The 20193-nt window shown below is 42.0% G+C and overlaps 1 protein-coding gene across 1 annotated transcript in view; it reads right to left on the bottom strand.

Moving 5' to 3' along the window:
- Nucleotides 1-11047: 11047 nt before the first annotated feature.
- BASP1 (brain abundant membrane attached signal protein 1) overlaps nt 11048-20193 on the bottom strand; it is a 46167-nt gene continuing 37021 nt past the window's right edge. The window contains exon 2 of the mRNA XM_088528148.1: nt 11048-12252. Within this exon, the coding sequence (XP_088384274.1) occupies nt 11512-12243 (732 nt within the window). The 5' untranslated portion in view covers nt 12244-12252 and the 3' untranslated portion in view covers nt 11048-11511. The remainder of the gene's footprint in view (nt 12253-20193) is intronic.

Below are 20193 nucleotides of genomic sequence, written 5' to 3'. Positions count from 1 at the left end.
TTATCACATGATGAGAAATTAATCTAAAACAAAAAAATACTTTTCTTCCTGACTCTCCACCTCCCCCATACCCCAACTCTCCAGCATCTCTTGAGAGCTGTTCTGATTACCTGCTCAGGCATTGGCTCTACATCTAGCAAATCTAGGGTAGTTTTCTTTTTTTTTTTTTTTTTTTTCCTTTTTTTTTAAGAAAAGAAGGAGTTGTCTTTGTCCCAGAAGAGAGGAAAAGTATGTCATTAATCTAAATAGAGTAGTAATATCTGCAATTGTCTGGGGTTATCAGTCACGGCAGAGGTGGGTTCACTTATACTACAGCACCACTGGATCCTGGTTGCCACAGGGCAGTGTGACACGCAACAGAATTACTTGGCCCATTGTAATAGATATATGTAATGGGAGTATATATAGTGCCATTTATATTTCATGGTGAAACAGTCTAATCAAATATATCTCATATTTCATGAGGATATTCACATAACAATTTGTTCCAATGAATAAAAGTTGTCAAAGTACATATTAAATAGTTCCAATCATTTAAGGATTTTAATTAGCATCACTTCTCCACAGTGAGGAGTTGTAAGTGCTAATAATGTACACATAGAAAAAGTTAAGGTTATCTGCCTTAAAAAGCAAATGATGAGAAATGAAAATGCTGTAACTTTCTGTAACTTTCCAGATTGGGGGTTAAATGAAGCCATACTGTCATTTCTATTCTGTTAGAGCTCTGCTCAGCATGGCAGAAGGAGAAAAACGGAGCTCTCTTCTTTTTATTACTAGGTTTGATACAATGGCTCAAGGAATGTCTCTCCCCTTAGTTATTCAGTAACTTCTTCTGACAAGTCTAATTGTACACTCTGTAAGAAATTCATGTTTCTTATTTGAAAAAGATAAAGCTGTTCAATAAAGATTAGGGACTTTCTGGAAGTATTATAAATAGAGACAGGCAGGTACTAAAATATTACACACCTTCCTGTATCTGCACAGTAGATAAAACAGCAGGGAAAATCTACAAGGTGAGAGGCTAAGACACCCACTAGTTTCAGATAGCAGCTGAGCTCACTCATTGGGAACCACCCGCATACAAAAAAATCCAGATTTTGTAGAAGGGCACAGCTGATAACTGGGGAGTTCCATTTTATATCCACATATAAAATGTAAAAGCAGTTCAAATGTACTGCCTAGACATAGTGGCTCTGGTTGAACAAATATTCACAGCTTTAATTTGCCTTTTTTCCTTCATTTTAATAACTCAATTTTAATGATTATTTTAATAGCATAATTACTCTAGCTAAAACCATGGCAAACTGTGTGTGCAATCTGGATCTTAAATTCACTGAGATGGGGATTAATTTGACCAAACCTAAAATTGAGGAAGGGAGTGTGAAAACTGCGGTGGTTTCCAAGACTTCTGACATAAAGCCCGGGAGTTTTTGCATGTATTTTGCTTTGAGGTTTAAGTGTTGATAGATGCCAGAGGCTGAGACAACGTATAAAGGGAGATGAACCCATGGGGTTTTCAACTGGAAGGCTTTGAAAAAATCCTCAGACTATAAGTTCCGGAGTTTTGAATGGATCTGATTATTTTCACGTGTCCAGCTGAGTCACTTCTGAGTGGTTCCTAGTGCACGCACGTGGCTGTGTGGAGAGGTACCATGACTTGAGAAAGTCAGACTTAGCTTTACTTCCTCACCTCATTACTCCCTCACCACAACAAAAAATCAAAGGTTTAGAAAATAATTTTCTCCTTGAAAGAGAAAAAGGTGGTTTAAAATGTTGCGGTTTCTCCATACACTGATCCCAGCTCACTACTGGTATAGCCAGGCCAGCACAAAGCAAAAAGCAGAGAACAGCAGTGATTGCTCAGCAGTCAGCACTGTACATAAGGCAGGGATTTTGCAGGTCATTTTCATCCAGTTGATCACAACAACTTGGTGGCCCAATTCTGCCAAATCAGCAGATGTACTACCTAAAAGAAAGCCTCCCACCGTTTTGCCCAGGCAGCACTCTGAGGGTTCATGGGCTAACTAGACTTTTCATCCAGTAGTCATCATGAATTGTATTTTTAACTAAAGCACACAAAGATTAGAATATTTTCACCATTAGAATATCCTCACCTCAAATCCATTTGTAACCGCTGAAGATTTTGCCCAGTTGAAGTATCAATATGGTCCTTGCTTACAGCAGGCTGAGGCATCAGCTGAATCTCTAAAAAAGAAGGATTTGACCAAAACCCAACCTACTCTTTCTCAGTCTTGGATCGATTGAAGTGTACAGGAAAAAGTTAACAGCTTTGCCTATTAATGGCATGGTAGGTGGGGGAATGCCTGGAATAAAAACTTGTAAGAAAAAAAAAAAGAAAAATGAAGCAGAGAAATGTCTCATTCTGGGCACTCGGACAACAATTCAAAACCCCTTTTAAAGGGGGATGGCTCAGTATCTCAGAGAAACATCCTCCAGCTATTGAAGAACCATGGGGTTTGTCTGAGACTGAGCAATACCTTGCACAGAGCTTAGTCCTGCTAAAGACAATGTAGAGGGAATTATTATTCCATGAAAGCAGATACAGTCTAGCTTTTACTTATTCAGCTGATGGAAAACACTTCCCACTGGAATTACCTCTGGTTGTCACAGAACTGTAGAAAATCATGAAGGCCCTGTGACAGAACTCTCCACACCCCTGCCCCAAAGAGGGTTCCCATCATGTTCATGCAATTCTTGACAACATTTCTCCATCCTTGAGCACCATTGAGTGATTTGGCAGCTTCCTGCTTGACTTGTTGTCTACCAAGGTGACTCTCTCCAGCAGCAATATGGAGCAGATGCCCCCAGGTGCTTGCTCCAGACTGAGAAGCACACAAGTCAGATGGGAGAAGTCGCTCATAAAATGCTCTCTGGAGTTAATAGGATTGGCACTGTCTCATGCCTCTTTTTAGTACAAGATACCTTCAAAAGCCAGGCTGTTCATAAAGGCCCCTCTGGAAGCGCAGAAGTTTTCAGGAAGACATGTGGTAGATATCACATGTTCTTCTCAAATGGGAGCTTTGACTGCTTTGACCATGCATGAATAGAGCGTATCTAGGGGAAGAGATGAAGGAGAGCCTGGAGGTAAAGGGTAGTGGTTAGACCTGCAGAAGAAAGTAAACACCAGCATGAGAGAGCTAGAGTAAGAGAGAAGAGGAGGAAAAAAATAGCACTGTGTGGCTTTCGCTAAGCCTCCACGTGCAAGCGAAGAATTTTGCACGTTCTAAGTCTAACTGCAGTCGCCTGCCACCCACCCTGTTCCTAGGAGGAACTATGCCAGTCTCAGCTTGTGCCTCTGCTTTTGGACCCATTCAGACTTGGCAATGTGGAAATCATTATCCTGACCTGCTGTGCTGGCCACGGTCTTTTTGCATTCCCCCTCTGATCGACTCACTCCCAAATGCTTCTCTGGCCTTTTAAGATCCTTCCCCCCACCATCTATACCTGTCTTCTGCCACTGACTTGCAAGAGACAATTTCTTACTTTCAGGGCTTTCAAGGCAATTTTGGGAGTGTCAAGCTGAAGAGCAAGATTATGAAATCAATGGAAATGGCCAGTCTTACAATAGTTGCTCCTTCAGATAAGTCATGTCTATGTTGCAGCATGGTGACTGGAACTGATTGTAATTGGATCTGATAGCATCATTAGATCTGACCTGATCTGATGATACCATCTCTAAAACAGCACTTTTCCCTCATCTCCTGTTACTGATCCCTGGGTGGAAGTGTGGTCATGGCTCATACCCCCAGTTTTCTTTAGAAAGATTACACAAATGTAGGGCTCCAGCTATCGATGCATACCTCACAGGGCTGTGGTTTCTTTCATTTTACATTCCCATTCCCTGCTGTGGAAAAGGTTTCTTTAGGCTGTCACGAGATATCACTGAGGCATCCAAAAATGAGATTTCTTATATTTGTAAGCTAAATTTGTCTGAACATAAGCCTCACAGAGAAAAGCTCTCTTAACAGACTTTCTGGGGACACACCCTCAGTCTTTAACCCTGCCATGAAGTTACATGTCACCTACTGTCTATCACCCTCAGAAATGAATCTTTTTGTACATTCTCTGCTTACCTTGGCCAAGTAACTTTACGGCTTTATCCAAGCTCTCAGCACTGCAGCTGTTCTGAAGAAATGTTCTCAAGCTCAGCACACTAGAATATTTCAGTTCTCTTTACTCTGTCAGCACAGAAGTCTGTGTGAGATGTAGGACACATGAAAACCTGGGAGCTTTTCCATAGTTACTCCTAGTGGTATAGAATCATAGAATCATTGGAAAAGACCTTCAGGATCCTTAAATTCAACCGTAAGCCTTTCAACACCATGCTGGCTAAACCATGATGGTAAGTGCCTCACTTCCTGAATGCTGACTCCAGGGATGCTGAATCCATCACTTCCCCAAGCAGCTTATTCCAATGCTTCACCTCTCTTTCAGTGTAGAATTTTTTTCTAGTATCTAGTCTGAACCTCCCCTGGCACAATTTGAGGGCATTTCCTCTTATACTATGTTTGGTAGACTCACCAAAGCTAGAAGTAACTAGCCCAGATGTAGCTAGTGAAGTGGCCAAGATAGCACAAAACACAGCTCAGGTCATAAAATCTCTCAGAGGGTTCAAACCAAAATTATTAAAGTGCGCCACTATCTTTCAGCATGATGCACCATCTTAGACTTAACATCCATTGTAAAGAATATAGCATTCCCTACACTCATTATTTTTTCCCTGTTCCTTCTTTTGTGTGTATGTACTGAGAAATGTACTGAGTCTTATGTTGTCCCACTTCTTTCACTGTGAAACACTTCAAAACATTCATAAAAAAAGACTACCTAAAGTCTGGAATAATCCTTCAAATCTGCTATTTCAGCACTTGCATTAGGTTCCTAATTAGTATTCATTATGTGCTACAATTCAAATCCAAATGTCTTTGCCAGTAGGTTAGCACTAAGGTTAACAGCTTAATTCTCTCATATCAAATCATTCATTGCTACCTAATATAATGAAACCTTCTTCTGCTAATCTTTTTTTTTTCCAGATCTATATGAAATAACTGCAAATAAAAAGAATTTCATACAGTTCAGTGCATCTTTATTGATTTTGGTAGATGATGGACTGGCCTCACATGTTGCAGGTTTGCTTTCCTTCTTAGCTTGAGATAAAGATATGGCCAGACTCCACTAGATTGTCCATTTAGCGTATCATCAAAAGCTGCTTTTAGAAAAATAATCATTAGGAAACTTTTTCTTTTAAATGAAAGATTCTGAAATACTTCTAGAATTTCTTCTACTGGGAAAGATTATTTAAGGTTTAATGGGTCTGAAATTGTTCTTTTGCATTGTACCAATTAGGAGTTACTGTCGTTTGCCTTTTGAGACAAAAACGCTAGTTTAGGAATGGTTCCTTTGATTTAAAAAAATGAAGTGCAGCTGACAAAGTTCAGATAATTGAATAGAGCAGCAGAGCTTAAACCACACACACAGACAGAGAGACACATGATACCATTTTAAGTCTCCACAGGGTGTTTTAGCTTACATTGCGCCATTTGAGAATCCTGGGCTGCCTCAGAATGGAAGGTTTACTCTTCCAGCCTTGCACCTATTCCCAACAATATAACTATTTTTCAATTTCTCCTTCCACCAGGTCAATTGATACTCTACTTTGTAAACATATAAGATTTTATGGTCCCAATCCAAAAGTCTACAGGAATACTAGAACTCTGCAAAAAACAAAAGCCGGAAAAAGTTATTGATGGGTCATAAGTATGGCCTGCCATTGCAGCACACACTTCTCATTAACATATAATAAATCTAAAACTGGTTGAAATAAAATGAGCATGGGGGAAAAGGAGTGCTGAAAATAGGAGCCACTAGAACGAGAGATAGAAGAAAAGTTCCTACAGTACCAGGCATCTCTAGTAGAATAGCTTCTCAGGGAACCCCTGTAGCCTGTGAATAAACCCCTACTTGAGCCCTAAGGCTTCAAGTATTAACAGAGAGGTTTAGAAAAGCTTCTCCATTTTTTTGGCTACTATGACTTATAGTCCATCTGCGATGAGTCTTGCCATGCCTAACTCATTCCCAAAGTGAAAAGACCACCTAGAGAGAGACTCTGGTTTCACACTGGTTCTCTGAACTGGCTGGAGCTGAGCGGAGAAAATAAATTTGAATTCTATTATTTCCACCTCCTAATGTGACCAGCTCTATTCTGTCTTCTAATGAGTCCAGTATGAATTATTGATCTTTCAAGGCAGATTCAACATGGAACTTTCCCAAGTACTAATCTAAAATTGCTGGTCAGCTGAACTGGTGATAACATCCAGCAAGTTACTGGTTTTGCAGCAACTTGAGGATTTTCCAGATAATGAACAGGTAGGGCTGGTAGAATATTTCAGCAACCTGCAGTAGGAACATCATATATAACCTTTGAACTTTTGCTTCGCAAGTCAAAAAAGCTGCAACTGAACCAAATCTGCACCTCACTTGGCTGAGCAGTCTCAAAAAAAGTCATCCATGGACGTCACTCCATGATGCACGATGGACATCAAGATCAGGCAACCTCTGGATGCAATGAGAGACTCTCAGAAAAGTACAAGTTATATTGGAGAGGAAGACAAACTAAGGATTCAGGGAATAATTTTACACATCCAGGAAATTAAATGCTGAAATTAATATTTATTGCTTACACAAGCAACAAGAACTGAGACAACAGGAAGTTGGAGGGACTAAGTAAGTTTAAGGTGGACAGTTAACACACAGTCATATTGTCTGCAGGAAGCAAAAACATTGTGTCACAAGCCCTGTGTCCCAATTTCTGTGTCCATATTTTGAAACATCCACATCCGCCCCGAATCCTCTCCTGCTTAACTGATTCTGAAACAGTCATGATGAAGGCAGCAAGGAAAGCTATGTGGAGCTACTCCTGGAGAAAGCTCTGTCACTGCACCAAGAGAAAGCACACATGCTTCTGTCCTTTGCACTGGCTTTTTCCCATGAATAGAGGACCGTGGTTTCCACATCTGTCCGCCTAACAGCTGACATGAGTTCATATTGCATGAAAAATGGTGGGGAGGTTAACTACACAACCGGATATAAAAAAAAAAAAAGAGGCAGAAAGTCAACTAAATAAGATTAAGGATAACTGCAGAGGCAGAGGAAGAATTTGATGAAGAAGTGGTGTTGTGACACAAAGGAAAAAGAGTAAAGCAAGAGTTTAGGAATAATAATTTTGGGGAAAGAAATTCTCAAAGATCATGAATTGAGTGCAGTTAGACAGCAATGTAAAATAAAACAGTAAACACTCTGCAGAAATGTACCATGAGAAAATGCTTTCTGTGGCACTGGCAAGAATTTGGAGGCATTTTTTTTGGCACTTGTTTGACACTCACCCATTTATGCTAACTGAGAACACATTCCTGGAAATTCAGTGTAATGATAAGGAACTCCTGAAGCAAGCCTGGGGGCTTGCTTCCCCCACTGCTCCAAATGCAGGGTAGCAAGGTAGGATCAGGGCAGCGCTTGAGCCTGCCCCAAGATGGGACATGCCACGGTGATGTGAGATAAGGAACTAGCACGCGTTGCAGTTAACTACTAGAGCAAAGGAAGCACTTGCAGAAATTTGGCGTGGGTGACTGTTCAGATCCTGGCAGGCACGTATTCCCACAGCTAGGATGACTACCGCATAAGACACCAATGCATCCTCTAATGCTTAATTTAACTCCCATTTCATGGAAGATTTTTTGCCATACAGTTATATAAGTCAGCATCCAGAAACCAGCTTCAGTGCAAGCTGTAAGCACTAACCCTAGCAAGCTGCTTCATTAGGAGTATTTTAACAAAACCCAGCTGTCCTTCCATCTTTAAACGTCAAAACATCAGCAGATATGTTTCAAGTATAATAATAAATAAATAAAGGGTGAGTTGCTATACAGTAAAAAGCAGCAGCATTTCTGTCAGCGAAGCCAATGGCACTGACCTTGCTGTCATCGAAGGGACAGCAGCAGATTTTTGACAGTCTCCACGGCAAAACGAAGCAGACTTAGCAGACAGCTCTCTGCAGGGGCTCTCAACAACCAAAAAGGCTCTTTCCCAGGCTTGAATTTCTCTGTTTATCTGACACACTATCATGAGAGCACTGGGTCCTTCGAGATTATCTGCAATGTGCTTACATTCATGGCTTTATCATGCCTGTTAGCTCTGCACCCTTCACATGCCTTCACTGTTTTTAAGGAGTGATTATAACTCAGAAAGAGAGGATCCTGCACATGAAGTGCTTGATTGGGAGTGAAGAAAAGCAGGGCCGTGACCTCCCATGCCACCTCAGGCAAGTGATATACTTGCTCCTCTGTTCTTCCCATCATATATGCCTAGATCATTAACTTTTTGAACAGAGGTGGTTTCTTTGCTTGTGCACAGAGGTATAGAATGGGAGGAACGGGCTGTCAAGAGTGCCTTAACACCACCAGTTTGTCACCAAAAATTTTATCTACTGTGACCAGGCCGATGTCACAAGCGTCTGTGAATAACAGAACTGAAAACAGTACACTGCAACGTTCCTTCTTGGTTTTGGAGAGGATTCAGCACTTGCTTTTATTAAAGCGCACCAGTTTGCTGCTGTACTTCCTCTCAGCTTCCCGGACGCAAGCACACATTTATTGCCCGTATGCTTGTGTTTTCTAGTCACGTGGAGCACGACATTATCTTACACCATCAACACAGTCAGGAAGAAACTGCTCTCAGCCAAGGCATTGTGAGGGCTGCAGCGCAGGTTTTCACGTCCTGCATTAGCAGGATCTGCTGGGTTTGGACACAGCTTTGGAGCATGATGTTTTATATTGCCTTAAAAAAAAGAAAAAGATGAAGAAAGAAGTACAGGAAGAGCGCAATTGAGATCTTCTTGCCTGTCCTACATGCCAGCTATAGGAAGCTCAGGGAAAAGCAAAGCAGCTGTTGATCAAACTACTGTCAGTAGATACCAAGCATTATTATGACCATTGCACAGGAAGCAGGTGGGTGCAAACTCAGTGCAGGTGTGATTTCTGTTAGCAGGCATGTCTGCAGACCAACACAGTAAAAACGTTACATACCTGCTCTCCAACAGTGGCCCCCTGCAGCCTAAAAGGGAACAGATTTAGTTCCATAACTCTCAGGTTTACTGCATCAGGGCAGAAGCAACACAGGATCCTTGCATTCCTCCTCCTCTCTCCATCCAGGACCGACCTCGTGAAGGCTCACATAGGGGTTGTGGATTGAAGTGCTCCAAGACATTGGAAAATGATGGCATATGGTTCTAATAAATTTGCAGGAAAGCCACAGACTTGGCTGCGCAAGGATGCTGTAGAGCATGACAGCTGTATGTGAGCAAAGCCTGCTAAGCTAGTGTGATCATGTTATCTCCCAGCCCTCTGCAGCACTCCGGCTATTTCATTTGCAAAACTTCTCTTCTTTTTAAGCCAGAGTGCTGCGCTGATACATGTTTGCAAGAAAGAATTCCCTTTATTTGGGTACAGTACGTGCAAATTAACTTCCTCACATTAAGAATGCAAAAGTTTGGTCCTAGTCCAAAGTTCATGCAAGTATTTGGCCTGACCTCAAACCCACAATGCTACTCTTGCCTGCTCCAGTAAGCTCTCCAGGGAGGTACTGGGGTGCATTAGTCTCCCCTGCACAATAGGCAAAGCTCGTATTTCTAAATTAAAAAAATAACCATGATGGAAGTAGAGTCACCCTTATTGCATAGGGAGAGAATATGTGAACTTTTTTTTTATCATTTTAAAGCAGCGTTTTCCTCAGTATACACAAGTCTGCTTGTGTTTTTGGCATGTATACAACCTACACTTCTCTTATTTACAATTGCTCAGTCTAGAGGAACTGGACCAACTAAATATGCTGTTTTATGAATTCTGGGCTGTATAGTGAAATCTTGATCTGTATCCAGCAAGGACATCACTTGGGAACCTGCAAGTGTTTATAAAAGCCGAATAAAAAAGCTGAATAAAAAAGCAGCAGGCAGGCATTGGAAAAAATGTTTCTTATATTTGACTAAATTCTTCAGCTCCATAAGATAACCATATTTGAAATGAACAGAAGGGCCTATGATGGCAGTGGCGTTTTATCTCCCATACAATGGCACTGGAATAGAGAGCAAGCACGTCAGTGCTAGAAATAATTTAATAGGACTTTAATTAAATTTAATTGCCTAATTAGGGGATCAGTTTAATCAAATCCACTGCTTTATCCCCAGTTAAAACCCGGGCAGCACACCTCTGACACTTTAAAATGGCAAGAGAGCTTTACATGCTTTACAGCAGGTGTAAAACATTTTTATTTCACTTAGGCTAAATATGTACCAGATGTGCTGGCCATTTACCCTTTCCAACCTCACCTGAAAAAGACTTGTGCTATTGAAATAGGAGTTTAGAGCAGCAAGTCTACAGGAGCACGAAGCTAGTCCTACTTCATTTATCCCCTACTTTGCTTTAAATAGATGAGTAAGTGGCTCCAGGTGTAACATTTCTCCTCTGAATGTAAGGATTTCCTTTGGCAAGTTCCCAAGCAAAAGAAGCAAAAGTAAAGATTTAATCAGTCTTTACGCTCTTATATTTTTTAAATTATTTAACTTTTATTACTGTTGCACCATTTATACAATTACATATAATTTCAATGCATCCATTGTACATTTTGTTTTTTTTTCTTTTTTTTTCATTTTGTTTTCCAATGAGTGTGTGTTGGTGTCTGTGACACAGAATGGAAGAGAAACTGGAACTGCAATGAACGCAGACTTTTTCATTTCCACTGACCAATAAACAGAACTACAGGTGCACCCAACCACGGACATGCATTAACTCGTCATGAGAAATCTAGGTAGGCTAAGTAGGATGAGAATGCTTTTTACTCCCAAAAAATATTTGGAGAGGAAGAATTGGAGGATTGGCATTGAGAAATATGTGGACAGCTAAGTGGGTTTTGTCTGAAAGTTGGCATTCATCCACTGCATAAAAAAAATATCAAAATAAGAAAGGCTGTAAATAAAATAAAAAAAAACACAGAAAATACTGCTTTCATAAAGATCTGATTGCCTTGGCACAAACCCAGTGGGCAGAATCAAACGCATCACTCCCAAACCCCATTACAGAACAAAAAGAAGATTTTGATACATTGGTGGAGTGCATTTACAGCAGTTCAGATACAAAAGATGTGCTGTACTTTCAGACATCCATTTATTTTACTTTTTTTTTTTTAATCCAGGACTTGTGTCAAGTTGGCAGAAAGTATATTAGATATTTCCCCACAAAAATACTATTTGGATCTTCCCCCCTCCCTCCCTCCCAACTTGATGGGACATCCTTTTCATCTTTTTTTTTTTATTTTTCTCCTTTTTTTTTTTTTCCTCTGGGCAATACATATTGTTATTTCAGATCTGAAACGAGTTAGTATAGCTGAAAAAATAAAAAAAAGACACAGGTTGTTTTAAGTGGTTGTTTCAACAGGCTGTCCAATTTAATCTTGCACCGCTATGGTTTGATCCGAATTGGCCGCCGGAGCTTCAGAAGGTTTCGCTTCCTCTGGCGGGGCTGCAGGGTCTGAGGCCTTAGCAGTGGCACTAGGTGCTTCCGACGCCGCCGCCGTCTCCTTGGAAGAAGGGGCAGCCTCGCTGCTGCTAGGTTTTGAGTCTGAAGCTGGGGCCGCTTCGCTTTTAGTTTCTTGGGCTGCGGGCGTTGCGGGAGCCTCAGTCTTTTTGGCTTCCCCTTCCTCTTTGCTCTTGTCATCTGCTTTACTAGTTGCTGTGGCTTCCGACGGCTGAGAAGCCTTTGCATCCTTGCTGGGCTCAGAGGGTTTGGGCACCTCGCTGCCGGCAGCGGGAGCCGCGGCCGACGGCTGCTCCTCTTGCTTGCTCGCCGGCTCGCTGTTCTTCTGTGGCTCCACTTTCGCATCAACGACGGCCTCCGACTTCTCCGCTTCAGCTTTTGGGGCTTCCTCCTGGCTCACTGCTTTCTCCTTCTCCCCTTCTTTTTCTTCCGTCTTGTTGGCAGCAACTTGTGCGTCTTTCTCTTCCTTCTCCTCCTTGTTCTCCTTCACTTCTGCGGTCTCTGTGGTCGGCTGCACAGCCTCTGCCTCCTTGGGAGTCTCCTCTTCCTCAGCAGCGGCTCCTTCGGCCTTCTTGTCTTTGTCTTTAGCTTTCTCATCATTCACGCTGTACCCCTTCTTCTTCTTGCTCAGTTTGCCTCCCATGTTGGAGCTCTGTAACAGAAAACAGCAAGAGGGGGTCACCCAAAGGCCCAGCCCATATCGCTACAAAACTCAAAGTCAGAGCAAATGGATTGCAAGGAAACTTGCCATGCTGGATCCCAAAAGGCAGATGGTAACAGCTGGGTCAGAGCAGATGTCCGGGCAGAGGCCGGCAGCCCAGCACCATGACCCGCTGCGAGCCGCTGCCATGGGGCTCACGTCCTGCTCAGCCCGGGGCACTGTCGCCACCAAACCTGCTTTCCCCACAACTCCTTACGTTACTCTACTGGGACAGGAACCATCTTCTTCTGAACCCCTTTAGCCCTAGTTACTTCTAAGGGGGGAAGGAGGTGAGAGACAACATGCTGAGTGACTAGTATATATTGCAACCTCATGTATCGTGAGAAAGGGGTGTAAAGAGTGCAAGGAGAAAAAAGGCAGTATGTGCATTCAGTTTAGACAGGTACTGAATTTGATTCACAGTCTTGACATCCAACCCTGGCTAACTCATAGATCACTATTACCCTAGCAAGGGTAATACATAAACAGACATTTTATTAAGATCTGAATTTAAAAAAAAAAAACACAAAAGTGATTAGTAATTCATGACCATCACCCATCCTTGCATAAGAGCAAGTCAGTAACACCCTTCCAAAGAGATACTCCACAAAGGCAGTAGCAACAAGCCATGATATTAGCAACATCTTTCTAATAGCCAAATTAAAATAAATAAATAAATAAACACTGCTCAGGCACTTATAGCTCCTCCTTGACTAATACCTGACCAAGAACTCTGAGCAAATGCTTTGCAGCCTCTGCTCAAGGTTTTCAGGTGTGACAAAAGAGCAGGGACACAATTCAGTTATTTAAAGATGTTGAGCTTTCCAACTTTTAAAGATGTCCCCTGATGGTGCTGCTAACCATCATCCCTAGTTACCTGCAAAAATCTTGCCACTGAGAATAAATAAGACCACACACACATAATGACATCAGTATTTATATTCCCTTAATGTGAAAGTCTTAGGTAAGAGTATGCAAGAGCTTTCACAGTACTTTAGAGCAAACTTTAGCTATAAAAACAAGAAGAGACGGAAATATCCCTATCATTGTCTGAAAAACGCAGTCGTGCTATTAGAACAAGTATTCAAACTCAGTCAAAGGTTAATAAAAAAATTCCAAGGCTAATGCAATTTGAAAATAGTGGAAAAGGTGACTATTTGGAAGCACTGTCAAAGAACCATTTAATTGAAGACCTTCTCCAGTCGGAGCTCAACAATTTTCCACTTTGCAAAGCTACATATTTCTGCAGGGCCTGTCTTTTTCACACACACTTGCCAAAATTGTGAGCACAGGCTATTAAAAATTCATAGCACAGCTCATACGAGACTGAAATTACATAATTTTAAATACCACTAACAACTAGCTGCCTCTCACCAGATTTTCCACTGCCACGGCAACACAGCACATGCACAGCCCAGCCACAGAATGCCACAAGTCCTGGGCAAAAATGGGACGTTATGGTCAGCACGGACCTTTCCGATTCCTGGCCTCTGGCAGAAGGAGCATGACCAAGTATCACTGAAGGGTTAGCACGGAGCCTGCAAAATGGCAGCCTCCGGCTGCTAAACCACTACTTTGTTCGCTTGGCGATTTTAAGGAGACTGCAATAAAAGGGATTAACTTCCAACAGAGACAGAGTTGAGAAATCTAATCTCTACCTCTGCAGCAGAGATATCGGCTGTTAAGCCATTCAGAGGCAGGCTGAGGTCATTAGGTTGTTATCTGACAAGTTTACTGGCTTCTTGATACTCCCTGAGTGTTGCTCCAGCTTGCTGTTTGCATCCAGCCACAGCCAAAGCATTTGAAAGGGCTTTTGTGAGTCAGCAGGAGCAGACATTCACACTGAAGCCATGCGCGTACCCCACTCTGCAATCCCCAATTGAGTCTGTGTTTGTTTCCTGGCAAAACCCGGATACCCTGATCATGTCTTCTGCATTTTTCCAGGTTTTTCCGTCCTCTGCAACTTATTCTATATTCCACAGACAGCATTTTGTTTTGGATAGCGTTAGCTACAGAGCTAAGCAGAAGTGTGCACGTGAGAAACGTGCTCCAAAGCTATGCAGAGAGACACGTGGGCTTTGCTAGAAGGGACACTGGGAGATGCAGCATGCCAAGCCCTGGCGATCAGCGCGGTCATCGCCCAGCCCTGCACATTGCAAAGGTCTCAGGTGCCTTTTCCCTACCGCCTGCATTCCTAAGACTCCTTCTCCTCCCGCAGTGTCCCCAATAACGTAACTGATCTCCTGCATCAGGAACATGCAGAAAAAATCCCCGGGTGCTCCCCTGCCTGGAAGAGATGCTGGTTTAGCCCCTCTCCCACCTTAGCTGCAGCTGAAGATGAGCTCTGCATTACCCCATGCCCAGAGCCTCAGTGCAGTGAACACAAATGCCCCAGCAGCTCCATGGCCTGAATGAGTATTCCAAAGTGTTGGCTATTTCTGCAGGGATAATCCTGCCTGCTGCCATATGCAAACTGGGTGACAGTGGTAAAGGCTTCTTGGAAATATTGTCCTATCCTAACTGTCCAGTAGCAGTTTTAATCTCTTTATCCAAATAACAGAATTGCTGAAATAAAGGTCACTTGGTTGTTTAAGCAGTGTTGGGTCTGTGAAAACAGGCATTCAAGTTAAACAAATAAATATATAAACAAGAGAGAGACTTGAGATGCAGAGAGAAAGAAAAAGAGAGAGAGAAATGGAAACAGAAAACTAAAGAGAAAAGAGAGAGAAAAGGAAAGAGGAAGAAGAAAGAATGACAAAGAAATATAGAGCAGGAATAAAAGCAAGCAAGCAAGAAAAGCTGCCACAGTGCTGTTTTGTTTTAAAGACAGAACTCCCTGAAGAAAAACCTCTGAAGTGTCCCACAAGTGGAATACAGAGCAAACTGCCTTAAATCCTTAAGGCAAATATTCAAAGGGTATTTCATCCACCTGGAGTCACTACGCATATAACACCAGTTTGCAAGAGCGTGGTCCCTGTTGCCCCCCACCCAAAGACTAGCTATAAATCTAGAAAGGAGACGGGCTGTCTCCCACGGTGGGGTGCCTGCCCCAGCTCTGCTTCAGCCTCTGCACCACCCCTGTGCTTGACATACCTTGGAAATAAATTGCCTACAGCTATTTACTGTTGCTAGCTAAAAGCTAGCATGCCTTCCAGCTATTTACACTGCCGTTGCCATACACTGCTTTTGAAATACTTCTAGCCATTAGTAGTGAGGTGCTTAAAGCACTTTACAATAAGCCCTCCCCAAAAGAGGATCTTTGAAAATTTTGGTGCTGCGCACCATTTATGCACGTGTGCACAGCACTCAATGGCTGGGCCTCTTCCCCACAAGGCAGATGCAAGGAGAAATCCAGAAGTCTAGGTGCAGTTTTCACGTACAGACATGCAAAGTAGCGATTATTTTGGAGGAACTTTGATAAACCAGTTTGCAGAGCGATGTTTCAGGAGAGCAATCTCAAGCATAATACTTCAAAGCAATACAAGACTTCATCTGCTTCTTAGTACTCTTCGTACAGAAAAAGAAACAGATCTGGAGACCACAATGAAGGATTATTACAACAGGAACAATGCTCTCTTTTCATTTTTTAATAATTTGTGATCAATATGCTCATCCCAAAGTTTCCAGTCTCTTCCAGAAAGTAGAACAACTGGAGAACTTCCATGGGTAGCTTTCTTCCTGGACAGAAGAAATAATATGACTATGTATTGCAAAATGCTACTTTTGTAGAAGACTTGCAGCATGTTAAGCACTTGAAAATTTGAATATTCATGATAACCTGGATTTACTGGGATAATGGGGTCAAAAAATGACTTAGCATGTTCATCAGCCATAATATAGCAGGAAAAAGAACTCGCCCAACATTTCAGGTTTTATGCTTTAAAACACAGGCAGCACCAATTTGCCTGCTTTGAGGCAAATTATGCTCTATACTACTAATAAAAAAAAGTCCCTAAAATTGGCCTCTTAATTTCTCTTTCTTCTATCTGGACTGATTTGTTTACCCAATTAGGTTTCTTATGTGCATACAGCTTAATAAAAGTTCAAGTTATCATCCCAGGAAAGGGTCAAATAACCACCAGATTGGCCACACTAGGACTTGCAGTCACCCATACCCCCAGGAGAGCGCATCAGGCAAGGACCAAAACACAGGTGCCAACTTGTAATTTAATCTCTAAAGTGACTTCTGAAGTCCCAGTGCCTTCGGTGTGGGGTGGGAATGGGCAGCACGGTCGGTCCAAAGTTGCCATTGCACAAGCAGGTTCCCAGGCATGGGTTATCTCACATGCCCCACCGATAAGCGCTCTACTACACACCTCCCTCCCAAGGCACATTGCCACACTCCAGAGCAAAGGAGATGCTGAGGCCAGAGGGTACCTCGTGCACATCGCTCAGAATAAACTAATTCATATGGAACAGGCCGTTCCATCTCCTTACTTCATTGATGTGCTTTCTAAAAGGCATGGGATCTTAGCACATGGGAATGTATATAATAATTGGGGAAACAACGGATCTGAAAACCCAGTTTTCTGAAGTAATTAGCACCTACTAGCACCCACGGAGAGCAAAAAGTGCTGAGCATGGTTTTATTTCAGTGAAGTGAGCTCACCAGAATATGGATATTTCTATATGTTTCTACTGTAGGTGGCAAAAAAGCAATTCCTCCTCAAAACACACAGTGCAGTTTCATGCTTCCCCTTACACATAAATACAGACAGTGTCTCCAGCTGCCCCACCATGAGCCGAGTGAGCTGTGGTGCTGCTGCAAGGGAGCAGCAGGAGTGCCAGCAAAGCACCTCCTCTTTGCTGATGGCACAGAGGTCCAGGAGCACACGGCATTCCCACCACTGTTACGTCCACTGAATACAACCACTAGGGACACACAGCAAGACACAGCTGTGGTCTCCATGGGCCCTGACTGTTCAAACTGAGTCCTCACAGCTCAGCAAGGCAGCATGTACATCACTGTGAGACACAGGGCAATGAGCTGGCAAGTTCTCAGCACGGCCCTCAGGGTGCCAGGCTCGGCCTGCTCCACTCACCTTAGTGACCACAGATAATGATTTTTGTTTCCTTTCCTCAGACAGTGCTCAGGCTTGTTACTGCACCTCCTCTGTTTCCTCCAAAGACCCTGCCATCTCAAGATCCCATAAAGCAATATCGAGCGGAAAAAGAGGGGAGGTTTAAGACCCGGAAATCATGCACACCTCGTTTTCTAACTTTCACCTTTAAGAGAAACAAAACCCAATTTTGTTACTATCCTGTTTTTGTTTTGTATGCAAGTCAATTGGAAATTGTAAGAAGTAACATGGCCAAGTCCAAGGATTTAATTCTCAGGTAGTTTTTTTCTGGTTAGAAGACATTTGTTGTAAATTGTCAAAAAATATATAGTAACTTTAATTTTTACTTGACGCCATTTAAAAATTTCTGGGGACACACAGCACATCAAAACATGAGATTTTTCTCTTAATACATCTGTTATTACTATACCTAAATTATGAGAACTAATAACAGATTCACATTAAAATGTATCCATTATTTGATGAAAAAGTGAACAAAATTTTGTGGGTTGTATTAAATGTAAGTGTGGAAAACTTTGAACTTGAGTGCTCCTCACTTGGAGGACCGTAGAGCAGAAGGCCACAAAGACAGATGCTCACTGAGGGCTGCTTGTTCCGGTGAGACACCAGACCAACTTTAGCATAGGAGATTTGCAGAATCAAAGGCGTCTCACATTGTCCAGCACACTCATGTGACATGCTGACCTGCACGCCATGTGCAACAGCATACAGTTTCTACCTTTAAGCTATTCCACTTCTAGATTCTAGTGCTGCAAAGCAACCTCAAAAACAGGACCAGACCATGACCCAACATAGTCGTGCCCTCCTGAGCCCACAAGCTACGTGGGACAACCACGCTACCCTGCATCATCTCCCAACCTACCACTTAGGAGATAGCATCTCCAGCAACAACCGCTACTGGGAGACCAGCTCACGGAGATGGAGAGGTTATCACCCTCCTCTCCTTAGGGGATTGTGCATACGGCCTCCATTTTAGTGTTATCCCTATTTGATGAGAAACATGAAATAACTAACTTTACAGTGCCATGTGTGTCTTGCTCAGCCTTGTGTTCAGTTCATTTGATGCTCTGATGCTTAAATCAAAAATGCTGCCATAAATTTTCAGTTGCCTTGCCTGCCCCATCCAGTGCATCAGCTCATGTCCGAAGTATTTCTCTCAAGTGTCTGCGTTCTTTCTGCCCAATAATAAAAACGTGCTTGCAGACATGCTCGTGCAGGTACCCACTTGCAGCCAAAAGTCAGCCTGCCCTGGACTGAGATCTTAATCGCGCTCTTGTTATGTCGCGCTGGAAGGGGGCATGCTGCTGCTAACACCTGTTTTGCACACACTGAGATTGATTTTACAAGAAGACCTCTTATAGAAAGTTTGCAGGTTTCCAAAACAACCTGAAAGAATACATGAAAAAATGTAAGCACATGCCTCCTCCTCTTTCATTTTGAGTTTCAACATCTCTTTGGGTTTTGTGCATGACTCCCCAGTAACATGTTTAATTATTATTTTTCATTAGATACAGCTTTCTAATCTGTAATTTAAAATTAATTTCCTAAATTGGAAATGATGCAAATTTATGCAGTGCTTGGTACCGACATCTTTTACAGCGATCCAAACACTGTGCTCAACAGAGAGATTATTCCAGTTACAGGAAGACATCTTTTGCCACCCTCGAATATTTAATACACTATCAACAAGCCTAACTAGAAAAAAAAAAAAAAAGGCACACACATACAAGCTAATAAAAGTCTAGACAATTGCATTCAAATTCTCTTTTTATTAAAAAAAAAAAAAAAAGATAATGTCCCATTATCTCTGTCATGCATCCCCAAACCAGGAATATATTGCCTTGCTTTTCTTGCATGCTTTTCTTTTTGGGAGCCTCCAAAAAATAGACTTTTAGGAAACTCAAAAGCCAGGTGCTATTAAGGAAGGATGAAACCACCTTCCTGTGGACATCAATCCTCATGAAGAGAAGAAGTGCCAAGAACTCAGTCCTGGAGAGACTCTACTGTTTTTTTTTTTTTTTTTTTTTTCCAGCACAACACTATAGCTTGTACTTCTCTAGCCTCATGCCAAACAAGGAACTTGCAGCCTTTACTAAATATACTGGGGAAAGCACATGTACAGATTTCTAGAACATGCTTTCTAGAAAAGAACTGTCATACAAACCTCATTTACACATCTTCTTCAATAGCAACTACTCTTTGTATACATAGAAAACTTAACTGCCATTTCCCAAAGAACAGCAATAAGCCATGCTCTTTTTTTTTTTTTTCAAAGAGGCCTTAGACTATTCAATTAAGAAAGTTATTGGAAACTATTATTTATAGAGCTCTACACTGATATTATATTCCTTTACTTTTTTTTAATGTTACTTTGTCAAGCTACATTTCAATCAAACTTGAGACAATGCTTAAAATACAAATTACAGTACATTATGAGAAATTGATACATTAATTCTGAAATGTGAGAACTATCAATATTATTTTGAGAATGGATTTTCCAAAGCTATTGCTAAATTCTGCAAGATTTTTCTCTCCTGTCTCCAGGCTGCTCCCAGTGCTACCCATTTGAGAGTGTACTGGGCATGGGCCCAAGCTGAATGCAAACACTCTGTAGTTAGGAAGGGCCTCTAACGCATGAAGACCTATGATACATCAGGCAGTCTTTTGAGTCTGTGTTTTCTTTCTTAGGTCAGCATGACTGTCAGGACAACCACTGGCAATCATGTTCATAATTAGGAACTGAGTTTGATTCTCGGTGTGGCTTTGCGTTTTAAATCCTGGCCATACCATCAGCAGCACAACATTTCTGATT

Source organism: Tinamus guttatus, unplaced genomic scaffold (genome assembly GCF_059628265.1).
Source record: "Tinamus guttatus ecotype Peru unplaced genomic scaffold, ASM5962826v1 Tinamus_guttatus_pri_ptg000302l, whole genome shotgun sequence".
In the NCBI taxonomy this organism is placed as follows: Eukaryota; Metazoa; Chordata; class Aves; order Tinamiformes; family Tinamidae; genus Tinamus; species Tinamus guttatus.
Note: the sequence above shows the minus strand (reverse complement) of the source record. Positions and strands in the feature narration are given on the sequence as shown.